We start from the raw sequence: 25,744 nt of genomic DNA, 5'->3' as shown, positions 1-25,744 counted from the left end.
AGTGAAAATATTCGGTCATATAAAATTTCCTAATACTGAATTCGATCTTCATCCAAGGTCTCCATTATTAAAATTAAGTTGTCCCTGTAGGTAGCTTATGTAATTACCACGCCTCGGCTTACCAAATACTTATTAGTAATCAGAAACGCTATCTTCCACATTTAATACACAAGGACCACGGGGATTCAAAAATTTGTTAGTCAAAAATTAATTCGTTTTTGTTTGCTCTTTGTATTATAAAACTTTACAATTATAAATACTTCATTTAGTTTTTGTCATTCATTCCAAGTGTATATAATTGTAGTAGGTGAAGTATATGTAATGATTATTTAAATGTATGAATGTGAAAGAAACGAAAGAGGTTTGTTTGAATCGAAGTATTTGGCGTTCCATTGTTTCTGCCTACCCTAATGGGAGACAGGCGTGACAGATATGTATGTATGTATAATGTCAGTATTAAATATCGCTTGTTGTCATCCCTATCACAGAGTTTATTTCTATAGAATTGCTGATAGGGAATCACTACGTTATTCAAGAGTCCGTACCGTCCATGTATTGACGGAACTGAAAAATGAATGTGTACCACCTAGAAGTATCGACCCAATAAAATGAATATTCATAATGTTGTGCAACTATTCTATCCTATTAATATTATAAATGGGAAAGTTTGTAAGGATGGACGGTTGGATATTTGTTACTCTTTCACGCAAACGTTACTTATTTGAATAAAATTTGGAACACAGGTAGGTTATATTCTCACTTGGCACATAGGACATATGTACTGATTCACGTAGACGAAGTCTCGATATATAACTGGTTCATAATATATTTCTGTGCTAAATATCAATATTGATAGGTATTGTACAAGACCTAGGTACTTTACAGCGTACAATTTTAAAAGTCAATGAAGTGGTTGTATATCTTTCATATAAACTTCTTTAATCGATGTAATGCGATACTGTCCCTGTGTTCTTAGGTCGTCGATCGAACTACGTCCTCATCAAAATTTTATTCCATTTTCAAATATTGATGGCCAGCAACTACCAAAGGTTTTATAACAAAGTTTTTAATCTAATCCCATATTACAACAATCGATGAAATACTTCACGTCTCTTATGTGCTTAACCTGCGCATCATATTGCAGATTTCAAGGCCGCGAACTGATATTGAAAGCAAAATACATAATTGAGGCGTTCATTATAAACAGTTAGTTAATTGTTTCCATGAAATGATTTTGTAGATATTATATTCCTGGTGTATGTTTATACATTAATTAATTATTGATTACGGTATTTAAAAAATTACTACATTTATTCGCTACGCTTAAATCGAAATTAAGTGAAATAATCATAGTATTATTTTACAATAAAGAATAAATAAATATGATTAGATTAAAAGTGATATATACCTTATTTTGAAAAAATATAACATTTACATGAGCTATGGTTACTCTATACAAGCTGTATTCTGTGGATTTGTCCGCATGAATCTGAATATATAATACCTTGTGTGTTAATCAAGAGTATTGTTTATATGTGTACTAAAATTTAAATCAATTCGATCTTTTATTTGTTTCTTATTTTGTACTAATGAGTTTAAAATATTATAAAGCTATTTACATGCTTGGATAATGATTATATATGTATTATATTAATTCTCACTCCTCAGGAATGGCAACCCCTTAGTGCTTTTAATCTGTATAAGTGTTAAGTACCACTTTCGATCAGGGGGGCCGGTTTGTTTGAATCGAGTATCCTATTAACTTACAAGTAGTATATCATTAATTGAATTCGCTTATCTTATCAAACATATACTAAAGATCCACTAATGAATTTTGGTTGTCGTTTTCGGCATTCAATTATGTAGAATATTTGTAGGTGGCTACCGAAAGATTTCATTACTTACCTAAGTTAACAGACTGTTCTTGGAAACTTACGTGGCGGAATCACTTTTGCTATGGGCTTCGCAAATAAAATTTCGCAAAACTAATTTTCCGGATTTATACGTTTCTTGGTTCACACGAAAGTGTTTGTAACCTATGTTTTGTGTGTATGTGCACATCCTTATTTTATCTATTATATATTATATCTAATAATATAATAAAATTGTAACTCGACAATGTCTGTACATGGGAGAGATATTTAAGAAAAGATAAATAAGGAAATATATGAGATATCATTATAACGGCAATAGAAGTTAAAATAATAATAACAACACATTGACAAAAATAAAGAATTTTTGTCTGTTTGTCGTATATTTATTCAGAAATCATACCGAAACTACTGCACAGAATGCTATATCCACAGTTGTATTTCTGAAGTTTGTACTTAAAATTTGGTATATATTTTATTTTGATACGTCACCTAGAAATAGTTACAGGATCCATGCGTATGGAGCTAAAGGCAAAATTTATTACTAGATATAAATACAAGCGTGATGCCCTAGTTTTGTTTAAATAACATAGGTCCTCGATAAGAAGAGATATTAATGTTACGATAAGTTGTTGATAAGTTGTCAAGTGATAGAGTAAATCTGAAATTCAATACATTTAAAAATTTAAACGAACTGAAATGTTTAAAAGACAAATGTCCTTTGAAAATCGTATCAATTGACCTCTTGAACAAAGTTATGTTGAAAAGAAAGAAAAAAAAAGTATTTTTTAATAAAAAATAATGTTTTTAAATACGATCATATTGGTTTTATTTTATATTATCGTTATTTCAAAAGGCGTAGCAGCAAAATTATAACAATTCTGTAATAAAATACATGAAACGGAATAACTTTTCTCATCGAACACTGCACAAAGTATGGGAATAATTTTTAAATTTTAACGTTCGAAAATTATAAATTGTGATCCTTCAAAAATATTGTCCAATTTCATAAAAAAGTTTTCTATTGTCGAATTCCTTCTATTACCCTTTTACGTCATTATTACAAATTTTGGGTCTCTTTTACAACAATTAAAAGTAAATTATGGGGTAACCCCCCTTATTGGGGAGGTCTATCTTCAGCAGTGGAAAGTTAACGGCTGATATGGTGTGGAATGGTAGTCGAAAACGTTTTTCTCAGCGGAAATCATATCTTAATTAGCCATGGGTAATGTCTGTACCGCTCCTATATCTATATATTGGGGTTTTATAAGTAGTTGCCACGATTGGCAGGCGAGTTGGTAACTGCAGTTATGCTTTCGTGATGTTTTAAGAGGGACACTGCTACCCATCACTCGATCATTAAGTTTCCTTAGTCTTCCCTTATGACAGCCGCGGGAAAGGAAGATTTTAAGGCTGTGTGGTCCTAGCATATTAAATAATCTTTACTAATAATACTATAAAAGCATGTTATTGTTTTATATGTAGAATTTTTTTACATGATCAACGCTGATATATGATTACTTGATTATTGAAAATGTTCATATTTTAAATAGTCAACTATACGTAAAGGAAATACCCAGCAAAGCTGCTGAATATAGCTAGTTTAATTCAGTCTCCACTTATGAATTCTTGATTGGTGTCTAAAATGCAAATAATATTATTTTCATATTATTTCAGGCTGGTCCAGAAATGACTTGGGTGGTAGCAGAGCATACCGCGTCTGGTGCTGGTGAGCTAACAGTCACAAAGGGTCAGCAAGTGGAAGTGGTAGAAGTCTGCCAGGGCCGCACCGACTGGTGGGTGGTCAGGGTTCCTGGGGAGCCTCCGCAAGAAGGGGCAGTGCCCGCGCACGTTCTCAAGCCGCAACCACAACAGAAGACTTCGCCCTCAAGACGTCCACTCAGCCAACCGTGTGAAGAGGCGTTAGGTAAGTCATTTCTTAAGTTTCATAGATTGGGATAACTTAAGAATAATTGATTCTAGCAAATTGCTTACAAAATAGCAGAAAAGTGTTTAGCGGTAATTTTTTGTATTTGACTATTTTTTTAGGTTTTTTCTTAAATTACATTTAACGAGTAGTGTGAAAAACATGTTTATCGTCTTTCTAAACTCCTTTATCTAAGTAATTAAAACAGATAGCGTAGCTCTATTCTCTAAAATTAAAATAATTGATATTTTAGCAAAACTATTATGTTACGTGCCACTATATTAAACTACTAATAGATAGATAGATATACTGCCATAAATAGACATATAGATTGTCTTGTACAAGTATAGATAAAACTTTTCTCTCAATCATATACCGTGTCAGTTTGAAATACCCGTATCAGAAGTAAGGAACAGCCGACAAAACTGTCCGACGTTAAGTCGCTCCATAAGTGATTACACCTCTAAGCTGCAGGATCTTCGATCCTGACACTGCCTCGCCTCGCCTCGCCTTGACATAATAAAATAAACGTATAAAGGGACGTAGAGAATTTTTTTTCTAAAGAGAGTATTTGTAAATATTTCCTTGCTTTTCAAACTTATCTATATTATTATTATAAATTATTAACTTGTAAATTAACTATTAACTTGTCCCGTCTTCGCTCGAGTAGATATAGGTTAATTTCTAATTTTTTTTTAAAGTAAGATACAGTCCGTATTACTCGTTGATAATATAGCTTTGTATAGGCGAGACCATTTTAAAATCGATTAAGTTTATTTTTAATTTACCCATTACGACCAAATAAACATACAAAAAACAGATCCTTTCTCTTCATAATATTTGTTTAGATATTCTATTCCAGATTGACTCATCGCGGAATCAAAGACATCGTAATTAATGTGTGTTAAACATATTAACTGACATATATTTTGGGATTTATCTCTCCAAAAAAATAGCGAATTCTATTGTCATTAATTAATAAGTCATACACCCATTGTCGCCCTTATCGTAAAGCTATTATGAAAAGACATCGGAATCGGTTCAGAATTAGCGAAAATATCACATAATTAACACAATAAAAATATAAAAACACCAGAGGCAACAACCTTCTTTTTTCTTTCTCTTAAAAAATAAAAGTTATCACGGGATTAGTCCTGAACCGGATAAACTATACCATACATATTTTCCGTTATCGCAACGTAACTTTTAATAAGCGTCTACGCGATTAATACTTGTATATTAAGACAGTGACGGATAGATCTAAGGGGATTTTTATTTTGTTGTTCGTGTTTATAGTATGTTTAATATAATACTTTAAATCCTTACTAATATTATAAATAAGAAAGCGAGAGTTTGTTTTTAGCACCTTAACAGCTGAACCAATAACTATGAATTTGGTATATATATAGGTTACATTTTATCAATAGTCAATGAACATATCGGGTTTATATATTTGATATAAGCGGACCCGGGTGGATCGTGGTCACTCAGAAGTGTCTGGTGTTCACCCCAGGATGCGAGAGAAATATCGCAAAACATGTCTGAGAGCACGTTGCGCCTTTTTAAGGGAACAGACGAGGGACTGTGATGATGGAGCCTTTCCCTAGAAAATGACTCTAAATACGCCAATGTATATACGGAGATAGAATCTACGACCATCAGAAGGTTAAACTGTTACATTACCGAGATTGCCGATAAAGTGAGTCACATTTTTCTAGATAATTCTAAATATTATTCTAGTATATAAATAAAAGTTCAAGAAGGCCCAAAGCGTATAATGTTGGGTGCAAACTTTAGAGTTTTTGTTTGTACCTTTCAAGATCATGCCAGATTCAAATAACTATACGAAAGTACTTCTAGACAAGCAAACAACTGATACTTAACGGGCAGTTTAATTACATCGCACAGCGTGGGAGGGACAGGACGAAAGGGAGGGCTCCAGCCTCCAAATCTTAACGAGGAAGGTTGCGCGTCCCCACCGGGGATGGAATGATACGTCCTTAGTGGGAAGATCGGTATAGAATTATGTATACTGATATGATAGTACGTGAGATTTTGTTTGTTTTTTTTTGAATGAGCAAATCTCTGTAACTACCAGTCGGATACATTTTTTTTTTACATTTGATAGGTTATTTCCTAAGGAAATTTATAGGCTATTCAATATCACGGTATATTCACGAGTAAAGCCACGGGATGCAGCTAATTACGTAAACAAGGCATTTCTTTTTTCAATTATATTTATTTATTTATTAGTACATGTATATGTATAATGCAGATTTAATGCTAAAAGTATCCTCTCCCAGCAAACCTTAGGGAAGTGTCATACTTAAATGAATACTCGAATGCGGTAGTAATAATATACATACACACATATATATATGTATATATATATATATATATATATATATATATATATATATAACTACTATATATAACTTTATACACTCATCTTTGTATATATAATATACGAAAATGACAATAATATATAATACTTGATGATGTTGTCAACAATAATAATTTGTGTGTCATAGCGGAAGTGATAGTCACAAAAAAAGGTATGAAATTTCATAGTGCTATAGCGACGTGCTGACAAAAATCCAGACTATTGCATACAGAGGAATAACACCTGAGTTCTCAGGAATGGCAACGCATGGGAGGTATCATGGGCGAAACAGTATACTTTGTTACGTCCATGGTACTGCTCATGTCTATAGGCGACGGTTACCACTTTCCATAAGGTGGGCCGTCAGCTTGTTTGCCATTCTAAGTTGTATAAAAAAAATACATCAAACATCCTTATATATCCTTAACAATCCTACAAAATATTCAATATTTGTATTAAAATATGACAAAATTGTTTAAAACAAAGATTCGTGTCCCATTGTACGAATATAATATGGTATTAAAGAAATGACTCGATTTTGAAGCATTTTTTCTTAATTAGAACCATTCCTAATTTGGTTAAGACTAAAGATGATTTTTTTTTAACAAAAAGAAATCTTAAACTATGAAGCAACCAAAGCGGCCAGATCTCTCACGAGCAAACATAATATATACTAACATATCCAGTAGTTGTGTCGTACGGGCGACTGAATTCACCTTAAGACGTTATCTGTATACATTTTGCTCGGTCTAATGAGGATTTCGTTTATACAAAATGTGTTAGGAGGGCAATGGCAGTGTTATTCATTAGATTTAACGGTTGTCTTGGCGCCTGAGATGTTTGTTTTATTTGAGACAATAGTGCTTTCAAGATATATTAGACGAGTATTATGCGAGTTTATGAATGTCTAAGTGATATTACCGAAAACGGTTTATCGACGTAGCAAAGGTGACAAATTTAAAGTAACCTTGCGTTATAAAGTCATTGGGTTGGTTCATTATTAAAATCCATCTATCGTCTATTGATGAATATAGGTCTCCCCCATTCGAATTTTTGGCCACAAAATACGATCCCGTGTCACTTGCACCCATCGACTCCCTGCTACGCTTGAGGTGTCACTCAACCCGGCGGGGGTCGCACTAAAATACTTTTGTCTGCATGGGGTTGCCAGTCAAGAACTTTTCCCCTTCGATTATCAGCTTCTGAAGTTATGCGGCCGGATCATTGTCATCTTATTGAGAGATAATTTGGAATTGCTGTTTTTATTCTGAAATTTAAAATTTGAATTGATTGTTTAATAAAGGCGTTTTGTTTTATATAGAGTACCAAAAACTACGTTAAAGCAGCTGGTACTGGAATGTATTATTAAATTAAATTCTTACAACGGTTTCTTTGTAATACAAATTTTAGAGATAGCTCTTCAGATAATAGCTCTTTAGAGCCGAATTCATTGTCTCGTGCCAGTAGATATAGAAAAAATAAAATCGATCAAGTGTGAGTTGAGTGTTACCGATTTGATCCCACTTCTTCCCATCAGTGTACTGTATTTGTCTTTCCGGACGCTAAATTCTAATATGCATTCATGCGGAACCCTTATCTACCTGTCTCATGGGAATTTTAGGATCCTTCCCTCATAAAATGAGCGTATAATATGAAAATTTAATTTTTCCCAAACGCAGTATTAGCGTTTAAAAAGACTCAATTATGCTGTCTTATGTGTATTGACGATCTCCGTAATGGGGTTTCTATTCTTTATAGGGCCAATTTAGGAAACGAATTTTTCTAAATTGGTTTGGGATCTGGATGTCCTGGCCGGATGTTAGTTGGCTGAACCCTTATAACACTAGGTTTCCTTGCCTGAGGATCAGGCGAGGAGGTAAACAAATATGCGACCAACCTGATGGTAACCAGTTACCGTAGACTAAAAACGCCTGCAATACCAGGATCATTACGTGCGCGTTGCCAATCCTGAAGAAACTTCTTTAACGCTTTTTTGAAGAACCCTATGTTGGTACGTAGAAAAACCACGACAGTGTGTTTACCTATTATACAATATATTTTATCGGACTTAGAGATACACAGAATATTTAAGCATCTGCTGTAAACAGTTCCGATAGAACTTAATAAAAGTGAGTCAAAATAATTAATTAATAGATATTTTTCTGCTATTGGACAGCAACAGGCTGGTTATTTAATTAGAATTATTTTGTTTAATGCTGCTACTATTAGTATGTGTGTGACTGCCAACACTCGAAGATTGACCACCACTATTACCACCAGAAGTTCCACTATGTTCCATATTAGTCATCAATCTCGCAGTTTGGACGCTAAATAGTTAACACTAGGCTCTGAGCAGCGATCTAATAATTTGCATGAAGATGTCTCATTTAGAGGAAATATGTCTCGCAAAACGTGCGCGTACCAAGTGGCAATCGAAAATTAATGGCTATATGGAAGGTCGTGGAATTTCTGGTAGTAATACTGGTGGTCAATCAACAAGTTTTGGCACTCACACACGTACTAATGCTAGCGGTATTAAATAAAATAATTCTAATCAAAGAACCAGTTATGTGGATTTTTGCAAGGTAACAACCTATGTAGTTCAGTAAAATATCAGCAGACGGTCTTATGATGAGGTCAATTGTTCGTTTGTTTACATTTTCATTAAGTTCTACTGAAATTGACTATAATTATAAATGCAGCGGTCACGAGGCCACTTAGTGTTCATCCACTAAGCCGATTATATGACAAGGCCATTAGAAACAAAAAATAAAAAGTTATTTTTTCACCTTTATATCGGCAAGGGTGGACATTATTAGCCGAAGCTCGTACCTCCAAATGGGTGGAAAATATGATGCACAGTCGGGGCATATTCAAATTTTTGGGGTTCCTTATAAAATGTTGAAAATTAATTCGTAGTATAGTTATACAGGATTTTTTTTACGTAACAGAATCTGAAATGTGAAATCCGCAAAAGAACCAAAGTGACCGACATAGCTCGAAGGATAAGCTGATGTGGCAATGGTTTGGTCCCATAGCTCGAAGTACCGACAACCGATGAGGAAGAAAAGTTCTTAAGTGACGATTCAGTACGGGCAATCCAGTGTAGGACGACCTCAAATGCATTGCAGGAAGTCTGTGGATGCAGATGGTTCAAGACCTTATGGCAGTGTATGGGGGAGGTCTATGTTCAGCAGTGAACAAGTAATGGTTGCAATCATAATGATGATTGGTTGATGATTTAATTCAACATGATACCTACAGGTATCACACATTTAGTAAAAAAGCAAAATGTACAAAATTGCATGAAAACGTTTTGTATGTGTTTACGCAAAATGTTAATACGACCAATGTATATTAAGCCCCTTATTCATAAAAAACTGAAATCTTTTACAAACCTATTTTAACTATTACACTGTTTTGTCACTTTCTTTCAAATTAAGAACTTAACGCCAAAGAAAGAGACAATACAGTTCAATGGCTAAAATTGGTTTATGTAAGGCTTGACGTTATTATGAGTAAGAGGGTAAATCTATGTAAACCTATGAATGGCGAGATGTTTTGTAGATATATGTGATTTTTCAATCGGAAGTGTGAACGAAGTGTGTCGTTCGAATTTGATTCTAAGTAGATTTTGCTTTGCAGCTAGCACGATTTCGCTTTACAAATAAAGTCGATATCAAAAAGAAATGTCAAAATCGGTTTGAAATTGGCGATGTAATTGCACAACATGCCCATAAAAATCTAAAATCTGCGAAATAGGCGCATCTTCCTTTTGAAGGTCACGTTTTCTAAGCGACCTTCAACCTTCGAATTGATTTGATTCCATGGAAGTAAATAAAACCTTTGAAAATGCTTTGAAAGGCGAAACCTGTCAAATATTTACTGTAACAAATTGTGGAAAGAGTACAAGTGTTTTCTAATAATATCAAAGTAAATTGAGGTGTTTTCTTATCCTTATATATTTAAGTATAATATAGCTTTAGGCCGTGACTTAAGTAACCTTGAATTTTGAACTGCTGATGTAGGCTGCTTCTAGATGGCGTATCAGTATTAAACATTTAGGAAAGAAAGAATTTATTCAAAGAATCTATGCGACTCACACAGTAGCATAACAAAACAAGAACAAAAGAAACAAAAACAAAAAACAATAGTACACAAATAAAAAACGTCTACCGTTTTCTGCTCAGTTGAAGTCTAAGTTCAAGTAAATACATAAATATTAGGACAACACTTGAATTTAATAACGATATCAATCCATTCTATTGACAAAGACAATTTTGTACTGCACTCTCATGAGTGCATAACAACAGTTAGGAGTTAAATTGGAATTAAGACTAGGATTTGAAAGACTAGATTTTAAATTTGACATTCAAGAATATAATTACAATATAGAAACTATTATTTGTATCATTATGGTAGTTCATTGATACCTAGATAAATGCTACGAGCTTTTTGAGTACGGAACTTTATACTCTTCATACAATATTGAATAAATAAATAAGTTTGAAAAACGCATAGAATTTGTTGCAGTAAATTTTCGTTATTCTAAAAGATATATATATATATATATATATATATATATATATATATATATATATATATATATATATATATATATATATATATATATATATATATATATATATACAGCGTCTAGTTACACTTTTATTATATGTACATACAGAATTTATTTTCTGTGTCGCTTGAAAATTTTCTGCTGATATTACACTTCCGTGACATAATTGGAAATCGTTTGTGTGTGTGCGTTTTCATTTACGCGGACGCCACGGGGGTTTTAGTTAATTTAGTATAAGCCTATTTAGACTTCAAAGATACACATTTACATTAAGCTTACTGCAAACGGCACCTTAGATTAAGTGTGTACAAATGCCATCTATTGTATAATTTGATTTCTGTACAGAAATTATTTCGTTGCTGCAACATTAATTGAATATATATATATATTTATATATGTATATATACACACAAACATCAAAACAAAAAACTAAATAGATGGCGTTTGAACGAACGCGTTTTATTGTTTTTAGGAAGCGATTGCACTATCTGGGATTGAAACTGTGGATTTTAATATAACTGGTTTTAATGGAATAGGTATTACTAAAACCCAACAGAGGTATACGGTGTTTATGTCAACTATGAATTTTGCGTTTCTTTCTTATCTATAAGGTTTATTTCTACGGTATAAGGTTCACTTATTTTTAAAATCGACGAGACACGACCGCCTCTTAAAATTGGTAATGTATTGAAATTAATAATACATTTAATTAAATTCACAGTATTTATCTGCAACTTCGTTCACGTGCTCGGAGTTTATAGGTTGACTGAGGCCTTCTTTATTATAAATCTTACAATTATACTATTTTACGACGACAAACAAACAAACTCACTTTCACATTTAGAATATATTAACTGCTCACCCCGGGTTCGCAAGGGTGTAACCTTGTTCTGACAATTACAAACACGACAAAAGAATTAGACAAATAGGTAAATCCGTTCTGAAGTGATTGATGTGTTTACATACATTCACTAATAGATTTTTGTTTACATAGATTAGTAAGGATTTATGTTGTTTTAATTACATTTTATAGTTCCTAAATATCTTTTATATTTTAGGAATAACGTTTACACTTTTGTAGGGTATAGTACTTTAAAATATAGACATATAGTGTAATGTACGGTAAAAAAACAAATACTGGTTAATTATGTCCCCTGGAGTCGCGAATACCCCTTATTTAGACTCAATACACGCGCTCGCTTCCTTCATTACACGAATGATAATATGACACAAAAGCAATTAATCTTTGGGTACTTGATTCGTCTGCAGGTTAATGGTGGCCACCAATAAAAATAATTATTGTAGTTCAGAACTGGCTACATTGCGAGACGTTTCGCATATGTTGCCTAGGCGATGGTAATTAACCAAATTAACAGTACCTTCATACCGATGCGTCCTGAATAGAAAATGCAAGCGCAACATTTGCATTTCTTACATAAAGACAGCTTGATTATGCTTGACTACGCTTTAGAATTCTCTTAACCTTTCCTCACCCGTACGTAACAGAAGAATCTTTTAATAACACTAAATGTTTTAATGAGATAGAGATGTTTTGGGAGTGTATACGAGTATTTGTTGAATTTATTCTCTGTATGATACGGAGTAAGAATACAATGTCACTGTTGGTGTCATCTATTGAGCAAAATGGATAAAACGTCACCGGAGCGAAGTGTGACTTCAACGGTCTGCTACTGCGGTGATGACAAGTACTTCACTCACTCGCTCTTTGTAATTAGCAAACGAATTATCCTAATAATATTTCTTATAATAAATATTTCACAAAAGTAACAATAAACGTGTTATTGAAGAGTTCCTGCACCCATAAACTTTATACACACAAAAGGGAAAGGCGCAATCAGTCACATTTGTTATAACAGTCTATAACATTATCTGTAGTGTGACTTACATTTTATTTTTAAATTCATATTTTACATCATTGTATGCACTGTGCTGTGCACTTATAATACTATAGCATAGCTTGATCGATTATTATGTTTTTGATTCAGATTGTGATTATTTTCCTTAGTTGTCCGTTAGACAAAAAAAGGATATAAATAAAATACAGTAGTATAAGAGTAGGACAGCTTGAAATCAAATCTATTACTCTTATCAAGCCTCTTGGAGAGTAATTAATATCCATATAAAATAGTTATAGGTTTGAAGGGGGGATATGATATTGAAATTATAGGGTACGTTAGGTTTCTAGTTATGTCCTTGTAGGCATAACTAGGAACAGCAACGCATGAAGCGTAGCATGGGCGTCACAACATTTTCTGATATATCCGTGGTGCTATTCATATCTATATTGCCTACTGTATCGACAGTTACTACATTTCATCAAATGGCCCGTCAGCTTAATTGTCATTTTAAGTGCATAAAAGCTATAGTCATGTGTAGGCCTGATTTTTTTTTAATTAAAATAAGCTGACTTATTTGTATTACAATTATCACTCAATAATTTTTGTATTTGTGTAGATATATTTATTTTTGGTTTTCTGAGCAGATTCGCTATTGTTTCACTGTTCTTATATAATTTCCCTTTCTTTTGGGTGGTATCTTGAGCTCAAGATTCATGCACTGTACGCAATTTTGACAATGAAAACTAAAACACTAAACTCTACGTTAATTACTTCGAACGTACATTCGAACTTTCGAAATAACCCTTAAAGCCACTTTTTAATCAAGGAATCAATATTATACGCTAGAGCCCAAATTGTGGTCTATGAACGCTCACAAGCAGTGGAATGAGCTCTCTGCCAAGATTTTCCTGTCTGAGGGTGAGAGACACTATAGTATTATATGAGATACTTCAAAAAGGGTGTATTTAGGTTTATTCAGGATTAACAAGACATGTATTGGCACTCCTAGTATCGCAGACTTCTATAGTCTACAATGACCATTTATGATCAGATGGGCTGTATGTTTGTTTGCCACCTTCGTGGTCTAAACAAATATTAGTATTTTTGCTTATTTAATTTGCCAATAACGATATAGTGGGATGCGATGTTAGAGAGATCTGTTTTGAGAGTTTTAAAGAAGTTGATTTATATGGATTCCAAAAAAAAAAAAATCATTTCTTCTATTCAAATGAAATTAATGGACATTTTCCACTGAGGGTTTTTACAGGGTTTCTGATCTTTTCCTAGTAAATTTATACTTAGTCGAATAGAGCACTATTTCTCCAAGAATCCCTTTTTTCTTGCGTCTTGTTTCTGTTTTAAGGTTAGATTTAATTATATATAACGTCGGTCTTTTGAAACGATTTTTTACAGTCTATTATAAAAAAATAATAATATCTAGTCTGCGTACAATATAAAGTTACCTATTTGGTAGGTATTCACAATTTAAATTTATTTTAAATTGAAATGACTTAAAAAGTGGGAACGTAAAACGATGGCAAAAACTGATTTCCATTCAATAGTTTGTTTATTTTTTTAACTTCGACTCGCGTATAACGAATCACCTGCTGGAGCGCCGGGAAGTTGGTGCGAATAGGAAATGTAAAATGAAATAAGTTTAGTGCTGGTCAAATTGAAAACTATAATAAAACTAGCTGAATAGGCAATCTTTGTTTTGATTCCTACCGGTACCTACCTTCTTTATATCACGAAGGTGGCACACAAGTACCTATACAGCCCATTTGGCTAACAGTCACTGTAGCCTATGGACGCCTGCAACACTAGGGATAACACATGTGCGTTGCTGTCTCTGGAGAAACCTTTATTTACTATCTTTGAAGAAGCTCATGCTGTAGTCTTCAAGGAAAACCTTGATACAGCTCATAGCCTGAGCGCTCGCGGGTTCTAAAGAAATTTTATTAAAATCGGTTCAGTAATATAGTTTCGAATCAAGAGAACTTATTTTTATCATGATTGAAGTCGAAGTTTTTTTTTTTTGTAGAATAAAATGTAAAAATATTTTTTGTTATATTTTTTGCGTTTCAATAATAGCGTGAATGAACATCGAGATCATGTGGTAGCGATGTTGTATGTGATTTAGAATATTTATAAATATTTTGTTCCCATAAACAATATTCGAACATTAGAATTTTTGTATATTAAGACTTGTAATAAGTTGCCAGACTCTACAGTACATGTATGCGACATAATGTACTTATTGTATGTATTATATAATCATTAGATACATTTTTAAAATAATCAATGTAGTGTATGTAGTTCTGACTTCGTTACGACTTATTATTATGTAAAAAAAAAATGAGTGAAATGTGCTCTTTGTATTTTTACGTAAAAACAAATCCAATTCAATATTTCGCCAGAAGGCTGAAAACAAATACTCTGGAAAATGTAAAAAATACTACTGGAGTAATAAATACGTTACCTGTATTCAGGAAACTATGGGTAGGTATCGAATATCAATTATTCACTGATGTATTCGATGTCCGTGTTAACCCTACAGGGGGGGTGCATTTCGGACCACAGTGTGATTCGTCCACGGATATTTGCACATTTGAAATATATGCACTACGTTGAAATATATCAGTTTTATTTTTCATTATATTGATTTGGTCTGGTAAAAAAAAAAAAAAAAAAACAATATGTTTTGCCCTAAATAAAAAACAAACCATGAGCATTTCATATCTGTCTTCACATACAAGCGATACTACGTTATAGTGTTGTTGATATCCCGGACGTTAGTTTGTGCAAAAATGCCTTTCAAACAGCTTAAAAACGGCAACGCACCGCTAGAAGACGGAATTATTGCAGAGATTCTGAGAGCAGGTGGAAAACCGACGCTTGTAGTCATTCAGAGACTGTTTAATTTCGTCATCCGTAACGGTGTTACGCCCGAGGCGTGAAGCAGTAATGCCATAGTTTTGGTCTTCAAGAAGGGTGACAATATTAAAGGACTATATGCTAATATTACTACTGAATCGCGTTTACGTATTGTACACGAGAGTCTTAGCCAATCGTTTTAAAAATCCCATTAGATGGAGTGACGAAATCAAGTGCATTGTAGGGAGTCAGTAAATTTAGGTGGTTCAGGACCGTTCCTTATAGCAAGTCTGTGGAAAGGCCTGTGTTCAACAGTGGAAGGATAATAGTTAATATGAAGTAACAAGCGGCAATCGTTTCCATTGATAACTTCGTCTTTGTTAGCATATTTATTATAGAAAGAACTAGACGCCGGATGTGGTAGTCTCGTTTCATTTTATATGTCTAGTAGTGATGTGTGTATATCGATAGATCGTTTGTCATTTACTTAGAGGAACAAAGTATTTGTAAAGTTATTTAACGTTAATCGCAATACGGTTTCATATAAGTCAGCAAGTTGAATAGGCATCTTGCTCTAAGACGTAATATTATAGATCTAATTTAACTTGGTGGGTAATATAAGATTAATCTTATAGTGCATAATTTTTAAATCCCCCTGGTCCGAAAAAACCCATGAAGAAGTGGGACGATACACACCATTCACATTAGGGTGGGTCGAACTGCACATGATATGAAACACCCAAATCCGCCCTGAGCTCTCTAAAGGTCTGCACGTATGATGGACGATCCTCGGCTTACATTTTGTCCATTATAATAATTGTGGCCTACACATATTCGGCAAGCATGTGGGTGACACAAAAGAAATTTTGCCTTCTATAGACTAAACACCCCTCGTATACGCAAGGCTTAATCTAGAACACATACTGCTTTGAAGCACACGGGCTGTACTTTTAAAGTCTGAGCACCATTTTAAATATTCCATTTCCATTAGAGGTAATCCTAGTACCAGAATAATTAATATCGCTGTCAATTTGTCAAACCGCACTCAGGCGAAGAGACGCATCAAATATTGAGACTGCGAAATAAGTAACAGAACAAAAAGTAGTCGATAGGTTTTTCACATGAAAAAGCTTTGCGTTACAGAGTAACTTTGAAGAATTTTAACGTACTTAATATTGTATATTTCCACTTAGTCTGTTAGTAGGTTAGTACAAATACTACTTAGTTTCCCGTGGTATTATTATAGTAGATTAATTTATATAATTTCTTATCAATTAATTTTAAAATGGGGAAAGTTTCAAATAGTCTCTATTAAATTTATTTGATTAATCTAATTTTTGTTATTTTAACAAAATTTACTTTAGGCATATAATTCTTGTGCTACAAAAATATATTTTTGATTGCGTTTACAGCCATATACTGTCTATGGTACTTGTTTTGGAACACCATCTTGCAGTAGAGTGTAATTAATGTACTGTCATAAGAATGAACTTTGGATTGTATAGATAGAGTGTCTCCATACAAATAGCTCCCCAAAAATAGGTTAAAATTTTTATACACGTGTACGTAAACAAGGTTGCCTTAATGCACATTTATTACCCAGTGTATGGGAGATTTTATATTGTAAGATTAAATTGAATAATATTTAACGATACGAAATTTTTACAAATATTTTTGGGAGACCAAGATAAATATTATGTAATATATATTATTCATTTTAATGTTTATTTTTACTGAATACTTTGATTTATGTCTGAGTATAGACACAAAATATGTTATTGATTTTAAATCATTGAAAATGGCTGCCATTTGAATTGATACATGTATATTAATTTGAATGCTTACATGTATATATAATTATGTGATTATAGAAAAAAAGTATTTCCCAATACATATTTAGAAAATCGACCTTATCTGGGAGATTTTTAAACTAATTACTTGCAACACCTGAAAAAGAGTACGCTTTAAATTGATTTAATAAAATATGTGTCAAATTTAGTTTGCTAAACGTCTAATTAGCTGACAAAATTTTGAACTGTTTTTGTCACGCGATGCTCTATCTATATAATTTAAGGAATAAACTTATTTCTTTGATATTATATTCATTAATTCGCCACTGTGCTTGCCAATAACATTGTCGTTGATTTTGTCCCGTCATCTGTCGGGATAATAAATACCTATCAAAAATGCTGACGGGAATTTTTTGATGTAGCGCGTTGTTTTTATATTGTCCATTAAATTGAGGTAAATGGAATAATTGTGTTTACGCGGAACAGTTGTTATGACTCGCTGTCTCCATGTGGAGAAATGCAAGCTAGTTGATTGATTGATTTATTACGTCAGATATTACAGCTTACAATTTTATTACTAGCTTACAATATATCCTATTGTGTAAAACATACTTACAACTTATTGTTTTAAATTTTCAGGGTTGTCACTGAATTCCTACCGTCTCTGTTATGTTCTAAATATAAAAATTTATAAAGATGTTTTATTACATGTTTGGGTGTTAGTATATATTTAGTATAGAGAGCAGGACGATCTACCACTAGATGGAGTGACGACCTTAAATGTATTATAGGAGATAGAAGGTAATGCAGGACTGTTCCTTATAGCAGAGTATGGGGAAGCTTATGTTCAGCTGTGAACGGATGATGGCTGATATGACGATGAAATATTTAGTACATAATCTGCGTTAACAATGTATTTTACGATTTTCGTGTATCAAGAATAATACATGAGCAAAACAGTGGATTGCAGTTAGTACTTTTTACGTCATCAAAATAAATACAATATAGTAAAGTAAATAATACATGAGTGAATAATATTACGTTAAATTAAATAATAGGTATGTCAGTTTACGTTTCCATCATTAACAACGCGTGGGTTGACTTATACTAATGAACATTGTTTGTATAAAAAGTGCAATGACCTACTTTCTCAGTCATAACAAGGCTTCAGACTCTGGCTAATTACAGTTATTTTTGTACTAGCTTTTCCTGTTTCTATGAACTTACCATTCTTGTGAAGTCTCAGGAAAATTTTCTTAGTTCTTACTTGTTAATTTTATAAAAAAAAAGTTTATTTCTATACGGTGTTTCCTGATGTTCGGTTGAGCAGTTGTTGAGATCTGGAGGATAATGAAATGTACCTATTCGTAGAAAAGACCTGGTCCAACAGTGGGACGCGAGTGTTAGATACCTTGATCGTAAATTAATGACTGTAACTATTAAACATTGACGATTTAAACAGTTCAGATTTTTTTTTATTTTATTCCAGACATAAAGCATTAATTTCTATCGTGGTATCGTAATACCAGTTATTTTAATTTAACAACTTAGCTGCTGAATCAATTTTGATAAAGTTCTGACTAATCTGGAAGTATATTGTTTTAAAATAAAAAATAAATTCCAAATCGGTTTATAAATGACGGAGTTCTGAGGTAAAATACCACCAAATTGAGAACCTCTTTTTTTGAAGAAGGTTGATAATAATAAGCAGTGGCGAAAGTTATTAAATTTCATTTTCGATATATGTATTTAACATACATATGCGTCGGACCTGTCTTCCACTTGGGTAGGCAGAAACAATAGAATGCCAAATGCTCCGATTCAAAGAGACCTGTTTCGCCTTCCCCGCATTCATCAATCTATTCGTGCCGCTTACGAGTGCTTTCAAGTTGGCCGTTTTTCAATACATGCAACGTACTAAGGGATTAGTTCAAATGGAAAGTGTAAACGGAATATTTTATAAGTACTGTCACAGCATTAGTAATATCACCGAGAGATGGCGAGTAGATTTTGTTCGTAATAAAAAAATACCTACTTCAATAGAGGTAAAATTGGACATTTTGAATTCAAATTACTGAATCGATTTTGTTTAAATTTTTATCTAAATTGTATATTCTTTCATATAAAAAATTTTTCTTTCACATAAATTGAAAGGATTTTTCAAATCTATTTATAAATAACGGAGTTTAATATAAAAAAATACAAGCGAGTTTAGAAACTTGGTCAAGTTTGTTAAAAACAGGAAAATATGCTAATGTTATTGGAAAAAAAAATAAATTTAATATTGAATTGAGTACGTATTTTATTAATTTATAAAGAAATATGTCGGTAACTTTTATGTACAATTCCACCCCTTCCTTTCCCGTAGGTGTCATAAGTTAGTTAGTCGCGTAAGGGAACGTAATGATCGAGGGATGGGCAGCGGCGTCCTTTTTAGAACATCACCTAAGCCTAACTGTGGTTGCCAAGCGTGGCAACTAATGGCAAAACTCCTCTTATGGGGAAGCCGTTAACTATCCACTTCTGAAATTTGTTTAGCATTCTGATATGAATGGTGTTTTGTTATTTTTATAATAAATAATTTTTAATTTTTGTACGTGTGTATTTTGTACACATAATATATTACAATAATTGTCAAACAAGCTTTAATAAATAATACACACACTTACAGTGTCCCAAAACGTGTATTTTTTTAATGGATGAAAATGGAATGGTAACCCCACCCGCGCTATAGGTATACACCGGCGGGGCACCAGTGAAGGATGATAAGTGAGGATGAAGCAGGTCAGTTAGCCCATCGTGACGAATTCAACAAGAATTGTTCACGATGGTTTCCAGGGGGAACCACGTGGAGGTCGACCTAATAGGGCATATTGCTAGCAATGGGGCTGTCAAACTACATTGCTAACAATCCCTTTCCCCCCTCCCAAAACGTGTAGTGAGCCATAGGTTTATTTTAGAAACTTAAAAATTTTGTACAACATTTTAAAAATATATCCATTTTGTCATTAAATATATCAATATCTAGCTGCTGAGCAATCAGAGAATTGAGCAGAGAAATAGCCTGATAAGTGGGAGCAAATTAAGCAGTACAGTTGCTTTGTGAAGTCTTATAATCTGAAAATTTGGACAAGACAACGTGTGTCGGGTCAGTTACTATGATATAAACGTTCTTAATTGTTTTGGCTTATACTATGACCTTGATATTAATTCAAGGTCACCATATAACACCCAAGGAAATTAGTATTGGACACGTTAGCTTGCCTAATTTTATCATATTGAGGCGAATTTCGAGGTGTCGCGTGTTCTGAGGACGTCGAGGGACGCGCTCATCAATTTCAGTTTAATTGACTTTCTATTTGTGTACTATAAATATGCAAGTCTAGCTACATTGCGACATACCGCCGGTAAAGCTTACTTAGAATGGTCCACTCATTAAATATTTTTAACAATTAGTTTTTTTTTATTAGTTTTTTTTTTATTAATTCGAGAGACAGTGGTAGGTTCGTACCATATACAGTCACGTTAGATTCTCTTCGAAATGTGGGAGAGTCGAGTGTCACATTTATCGCAACGGCAACAGTCCAAAACTGTCCCTGATAGCACCAGTAAGGGTTGTAATCGTGAGTATGTTTCTTTAATTCGCGCGTGCATATTTTACTTTCCTATGATAATGCCCATTTTTTAAGTATAAAGGTACTTTAAGTACAGTTCTTATTTAAGATACAGACTTTTTTATTGTGACTGCAAGTACATTATGAAACAATTGAATTTGTTCCATAATGAAATTTATAACAGCCCACGCAATGAGGGGGGGGGGATTGTTAGTAATGGGTTCTAACTGGTCCATTGCCAGCAGTACACCCTATCAGGTTGACCTCCACGTGGATTCCCCTGGAAACCATCGTGGCTAATTCTTATGGAATTCTTCACGATGGGTTAACGGACCTGCTTTCATCGTCACCTATCATCCTTCACTGTTGCCCCGCCAACGTATACCGATAGCGCAAGCGATACCATTCCATTGTCACCCATTAAAAAAACCCAAGTATTAGGATTTTCAAATCGCACCTGAAAAATTATTATATTTTACAATATTCATGTACGCATTTGTTATGTATGTGTTATACTCGTATCATGTATAATATTTATTAACATATGTAATTACTGGTATATAACTATGTTTTTATTTATGTGTTTATACCTATATATATTTGTCTTAATTGAACAGTTATTTATTTTTACCAATAACATTTAAGTCGAATGGTACACATGTTTGCTTGTAACTACGAATGAATTTTCAGTTTATCTTATATTGGGGTTTGATGGACGAAATCTCTTGTAGCGATAAGTTCGCCCTTGTGCATCATTCTGTATAATTGTTATTCTGTTATAATATCTCAATGTACAATAAAGAGTAAAGATTTTATCCATCATAAAATCCAATTAAGAAAGTTAGTACAAGATCGACATAGTAGTAAATCGATCCTTTTTATTTAAGAAAAATAATCTTGAGATCGATTTAAATTCGAATTTTGTTATTTTTGAATATTCAGTGATATCATCATATATTAACTGTTCATTGCTAAAGATAGGCCTTCCCCATAAGTGTGGAGAACTTGCCAGTAGTTGCCACGCTTAGCAGGCGGGTTTACAACCGCACTAAAGGTTTGGTGATGTTTTAAGAGGGACGCTGCTGCCCATCCCTCGCCTTCCCTTAGTCGTCTCTTACGACACCCAAGGGAAAGGAAGAAGTGGTCCATTTTATGCAAGACCACACAAGAGATATGCATTTGATAAAGAGTAATTACATATCTATCTCTTAATTATGGACACAGCGGTCGTAGTCTTCAAGACGATTGGGAATGAAGTTCATCTTGGCGATTGAGGTCCTTGCAATGTATCCCCATCTTATATAATAAAATTGTAATTAGAGGATGCCTGTATTTATTTATTTATTTAACTAAACACTTTAACACCAATATTACAGGACTTGTTGAAGAATTTTCGATAAGTATAGGGTACAAAAAGTGTGATAAGTGTAGTACAAAAGGCGGTCTTATTGCTAAGCAATCCTTTCAGACCTTGGGGTAGAAAGAATTAAGTAATAAATAGGAAGGTGGCACGTATGTTATATGGGATATATTTTAGAAAAATTGTTATGAGCAATCTTAATAAGAACAATAGAAGTCAAAACCATAATTTTCAGAAATGTAATTTGTCTATATGTTTATTCCGGTATCATGCGAAAACTACGATACGAAATTAGATGCGGTTTTCACAGTTGTATTCCTGAAGTTTCTAATTTAAAACTGATTAGTGTATTATTTGGACACGCGATCTAAAACTGGTCTATTTATTTTCCTACTTCTAAAATTTATTAACGAAGTAGTGGGCAAGAAACTAATTAGAAATAATAAACGGACACATTGCGATGTGTTCTCAACCGAAGGAGAGCATTCTTCATTGGACTTCTGAATTAGACATTCTGTACAATTTTTATGTACCTAACACTTTCTTAAAACTTTTAGTATCGCCTCTATTTCATTTGTTGATTAATATTTGTTAACTTGTGCATTTAAAACGAAAACTTTAATAAAGCAGTCGTGACCAAGTGTAATTTAAAAGTATGTGTGAGTTAAAAATCAAAAATTTTGTTTCGTAAACATAAATCTTTTAAATATTATTACTATCAAGCATTAATAGTCCGCTATTAAACGGCTTCCATAAAAGAGGGTCGTATTGTTAAAAATGTAATTGCGATATCTATCTATAATGTTTATTAGAGGGTGAGTTTGTACGAAAGTCGTCTGCATGGCTACCCCTGTCTCATTCGTGTTATTGTGTAGTATTTCGGTTCGAAAAGTGTGGTATGGGAGTGAAATATAGGGTACGGGGGCGTAGAAACTTAGTACGCGGTGAAAGGGATTGTTAGAAATGGGTCTATCCAGCTCCATTGTTGGAAATATATCCCATCAGCCACCCCCCCCCCCCCCTCAATCATCGTGTTTAATTCCAGGTGTATTCAATTTTTATTATTATATTCATATTTAAAAAAAGAACATCTTAGTCTTATGAGGGGTACCGAGGACGTTACCATGAACTCTGTGTGTTTGGTTCGTGTAAGTAACAACATTCGCCACATTTCATCCGGTAGGCCATATGCTTGTTTGTTATACGAAGTTGCATAAATATAAGAGAATTATTAATTTTGTCAATCAGTTAATATGGTTTTTTTTATACAACTTAGAATGGCAAACAAGTTGACGGCCCACCTGATGGAAAGTGGTAACCGTCGCCTATATTAGTAGCAGTGTAGAGTAGTAGGGCAGTACCATGGACATAACAGAGTATACTGTTTTGCCCATGATACCCCCATTCGTTGCCATTTCTGAGGACTCAGATGTTATTCCTCTGTACCCTGTAAATTCACGCCATATCCCACCAAACCGAAACACAGCCATGCAAACACAACTGCTTCACGGTAGAAACACGAATGGGACAGAGGTACCCAAACAATCGATTATCTCTACGAAGTCCGCTAATTTTTAAATCCCTGTGACTTTTTGTATTGTACAATATGTTAAAAGCCAATTAGGTTAGTGTTATTCTAGTAATTCTATTACGGAGAATTCATTAAATACTAATTGATTTTTTTTCTCTTTTCAGGTAAGTTCAATCGATTTATTGATGACTACATTGAGAGGTAAGTTGTTTTATTATGTCAGTAAGGTGGCAATTTATAATTTGACCAACGCCATGGCTCTACATTATACAAAGATTATATAAAAACAAAATTCTTGATAATGTTACTTTATGAAGTACCTATAGCAATATGTACTTCCGAGGGGAAAGGGATTGTTAGCAATGGAGTTTGACAGCCCTATTGCTAGCAATATACCCTATTAGGTCGACCACCACGTGGTTCCCCCTGGAAACCCTCGTGAACAATTCTTGTTGAATTCGTCACGATGGGCCAACTGACCTGCTTCATCCTCACCTATCATTCTTCACTGGTGCTCCGCCAGCGTATCCCGATAGCGCACCATTCCATTATCACACATTAAAAAAAAATGTACTTCCATAAAGGAACATTAACAAATATTTTCGGAAAAAAGAAATAAATATAAAAGCATTATGTTTTTCTCTAAAATATTTTATTGGATATCTTCTTCTCTTGCGGAAGTCCATGTTACTGGTTATTTGATTAGGATTATTTTGTTTAAATCCGTTACTATTAGTATGTGTGTGACTGTCAATACTCGAAGATTGGCTACGATTATTGATATCAGAAGTTTCACAACTGTCCATTTTAATAGTCAATTTTCCACTGCCATTTCGTCCAAGCACGTTTTGCGATACGTGTTTCACTTATACTAGTAAACGAGGCTTCTTCAGGCAACTAATTAGATCGCTGCTAGGAGTTTAGTTTTAACCGCTCTACATCCAAACTGCGATATGTTTTACCTTTTTTTTTTTTCTTTATATTGTCAATATAGCTAATATGTAAAAACTTTTTAAATACAACTTAAACTTAGTAAATATACCATAGTATTCACTAACTACAGAATTTATTTACGCAATTATTTAAATGTATTAGTAATACATACAATGTCTTTGTATTACTAAAGTAACACAATATATTTGTAAGAACGAGATTTTTAACGTGAATCTATACATTTTTTGTGTAAATTACGCAGTATATTCTTAATTTTGAATCGATTTTGATATTTTTTTTTATCAAAAGTATTCATTATTAATTTACCATGCAGTTTAAAAAAAAATTATTTATAAAATAATCCTTCATTACGTTTCGCATTTTCTGTAATTGGTTAACTTTAAAACAATCAGTTCTCTGTTTATATAGCTGTTTGGGGTCAACCCTCCCTCTTTTAAAGCATTAATGTAAAATGATATATTATTTGATAATGTCAACCTATTTCACTTTATTCAGGGTATATTGTTGAGTGACCAATGCTTCCATATACACATTTAATCGCTACTGCATTATTACTATGGTGTGGATTTGTGTTCGGACTTCTATTGTCAGAATAATCGGATTTCGCCATCGTTATGAGGTATTGTGAGGTTAATAGCAATTCGACTATTGTTTATGTTCATATTGTGTTTATAAAGGAGTTATATTAAAAGTAAATGAAAAATAAAAACAATGTTACAGTATATAAATAGAAAGGTTATTAAAAGTACGACGCTAGAAAAGCATGGAAAGTATTCCACGAATGCAATGGAATAATAAAACAATGTACTTAGACGCCCATAAAATACTTTTAGTGCGTTTTAAATCGACAAGAAACGAAGAAGTGGGTTTTAATTAAGGAAAATTAGTATATACGGAAAGTGTGAAGATATACAGGCTTTCTTTAATAATATTACAACTTAATGCAATTTTTATTTATGAAACGCAATAAATCGTATCTACCGTTTAATACAACGGTATACA

At 33.2% G+C, this 25,744-nt stretch overlaps 1 protein-coding gene across 4 annotated transcripts in view; it reads left to right on the top strand.

Moving 5' to 3' along the window:
- The window catches only part of LOC113518471 (kalirin), a 271,700-nt gene that overhangs the window by 137,376 nt on the left and 108,580 nt on the right, over positions 1–25,744 (top strand). For all 4 annotated transcript variants that reach the window (XR_008253032.1, XM_052896497.1, XM_052896496.1 and 1 more), the window contains exon 30: positions 3,549–3,798. Coding sequence is in view for 3 of the 4 variants with exons in the window: in XM_052896497.1 (XP_052752457.1) it covers positions 3,549–3,798 (250 nt within the window). In the remaining variant the exon portion in view is untranslated. The remainder of the gene's footprint in view (positions 1–3,548; positions 3,799–25,744) is intronic.

The sequence above is a fragment of the Galleria mellonella genome, unplaced genomic scaffold (genome assembly GCF_026898425.1).
Source record: "Galleria mellonella isolate WM207_F2 unplaced genomic scaffold, CSIRO_AGI_GalMel_v1 utg33, whole genome shotgun sequence".
NCBI classification, from domain to species: Eukaryota; Metazoa; Arthropoda; class Insecta; order Lepidoptera; family Pyralidae; genus Galleria; species Galleria mellonella.
This window is presented reverse-complemented; position numbering and strand designations above follow the sequence as displayed.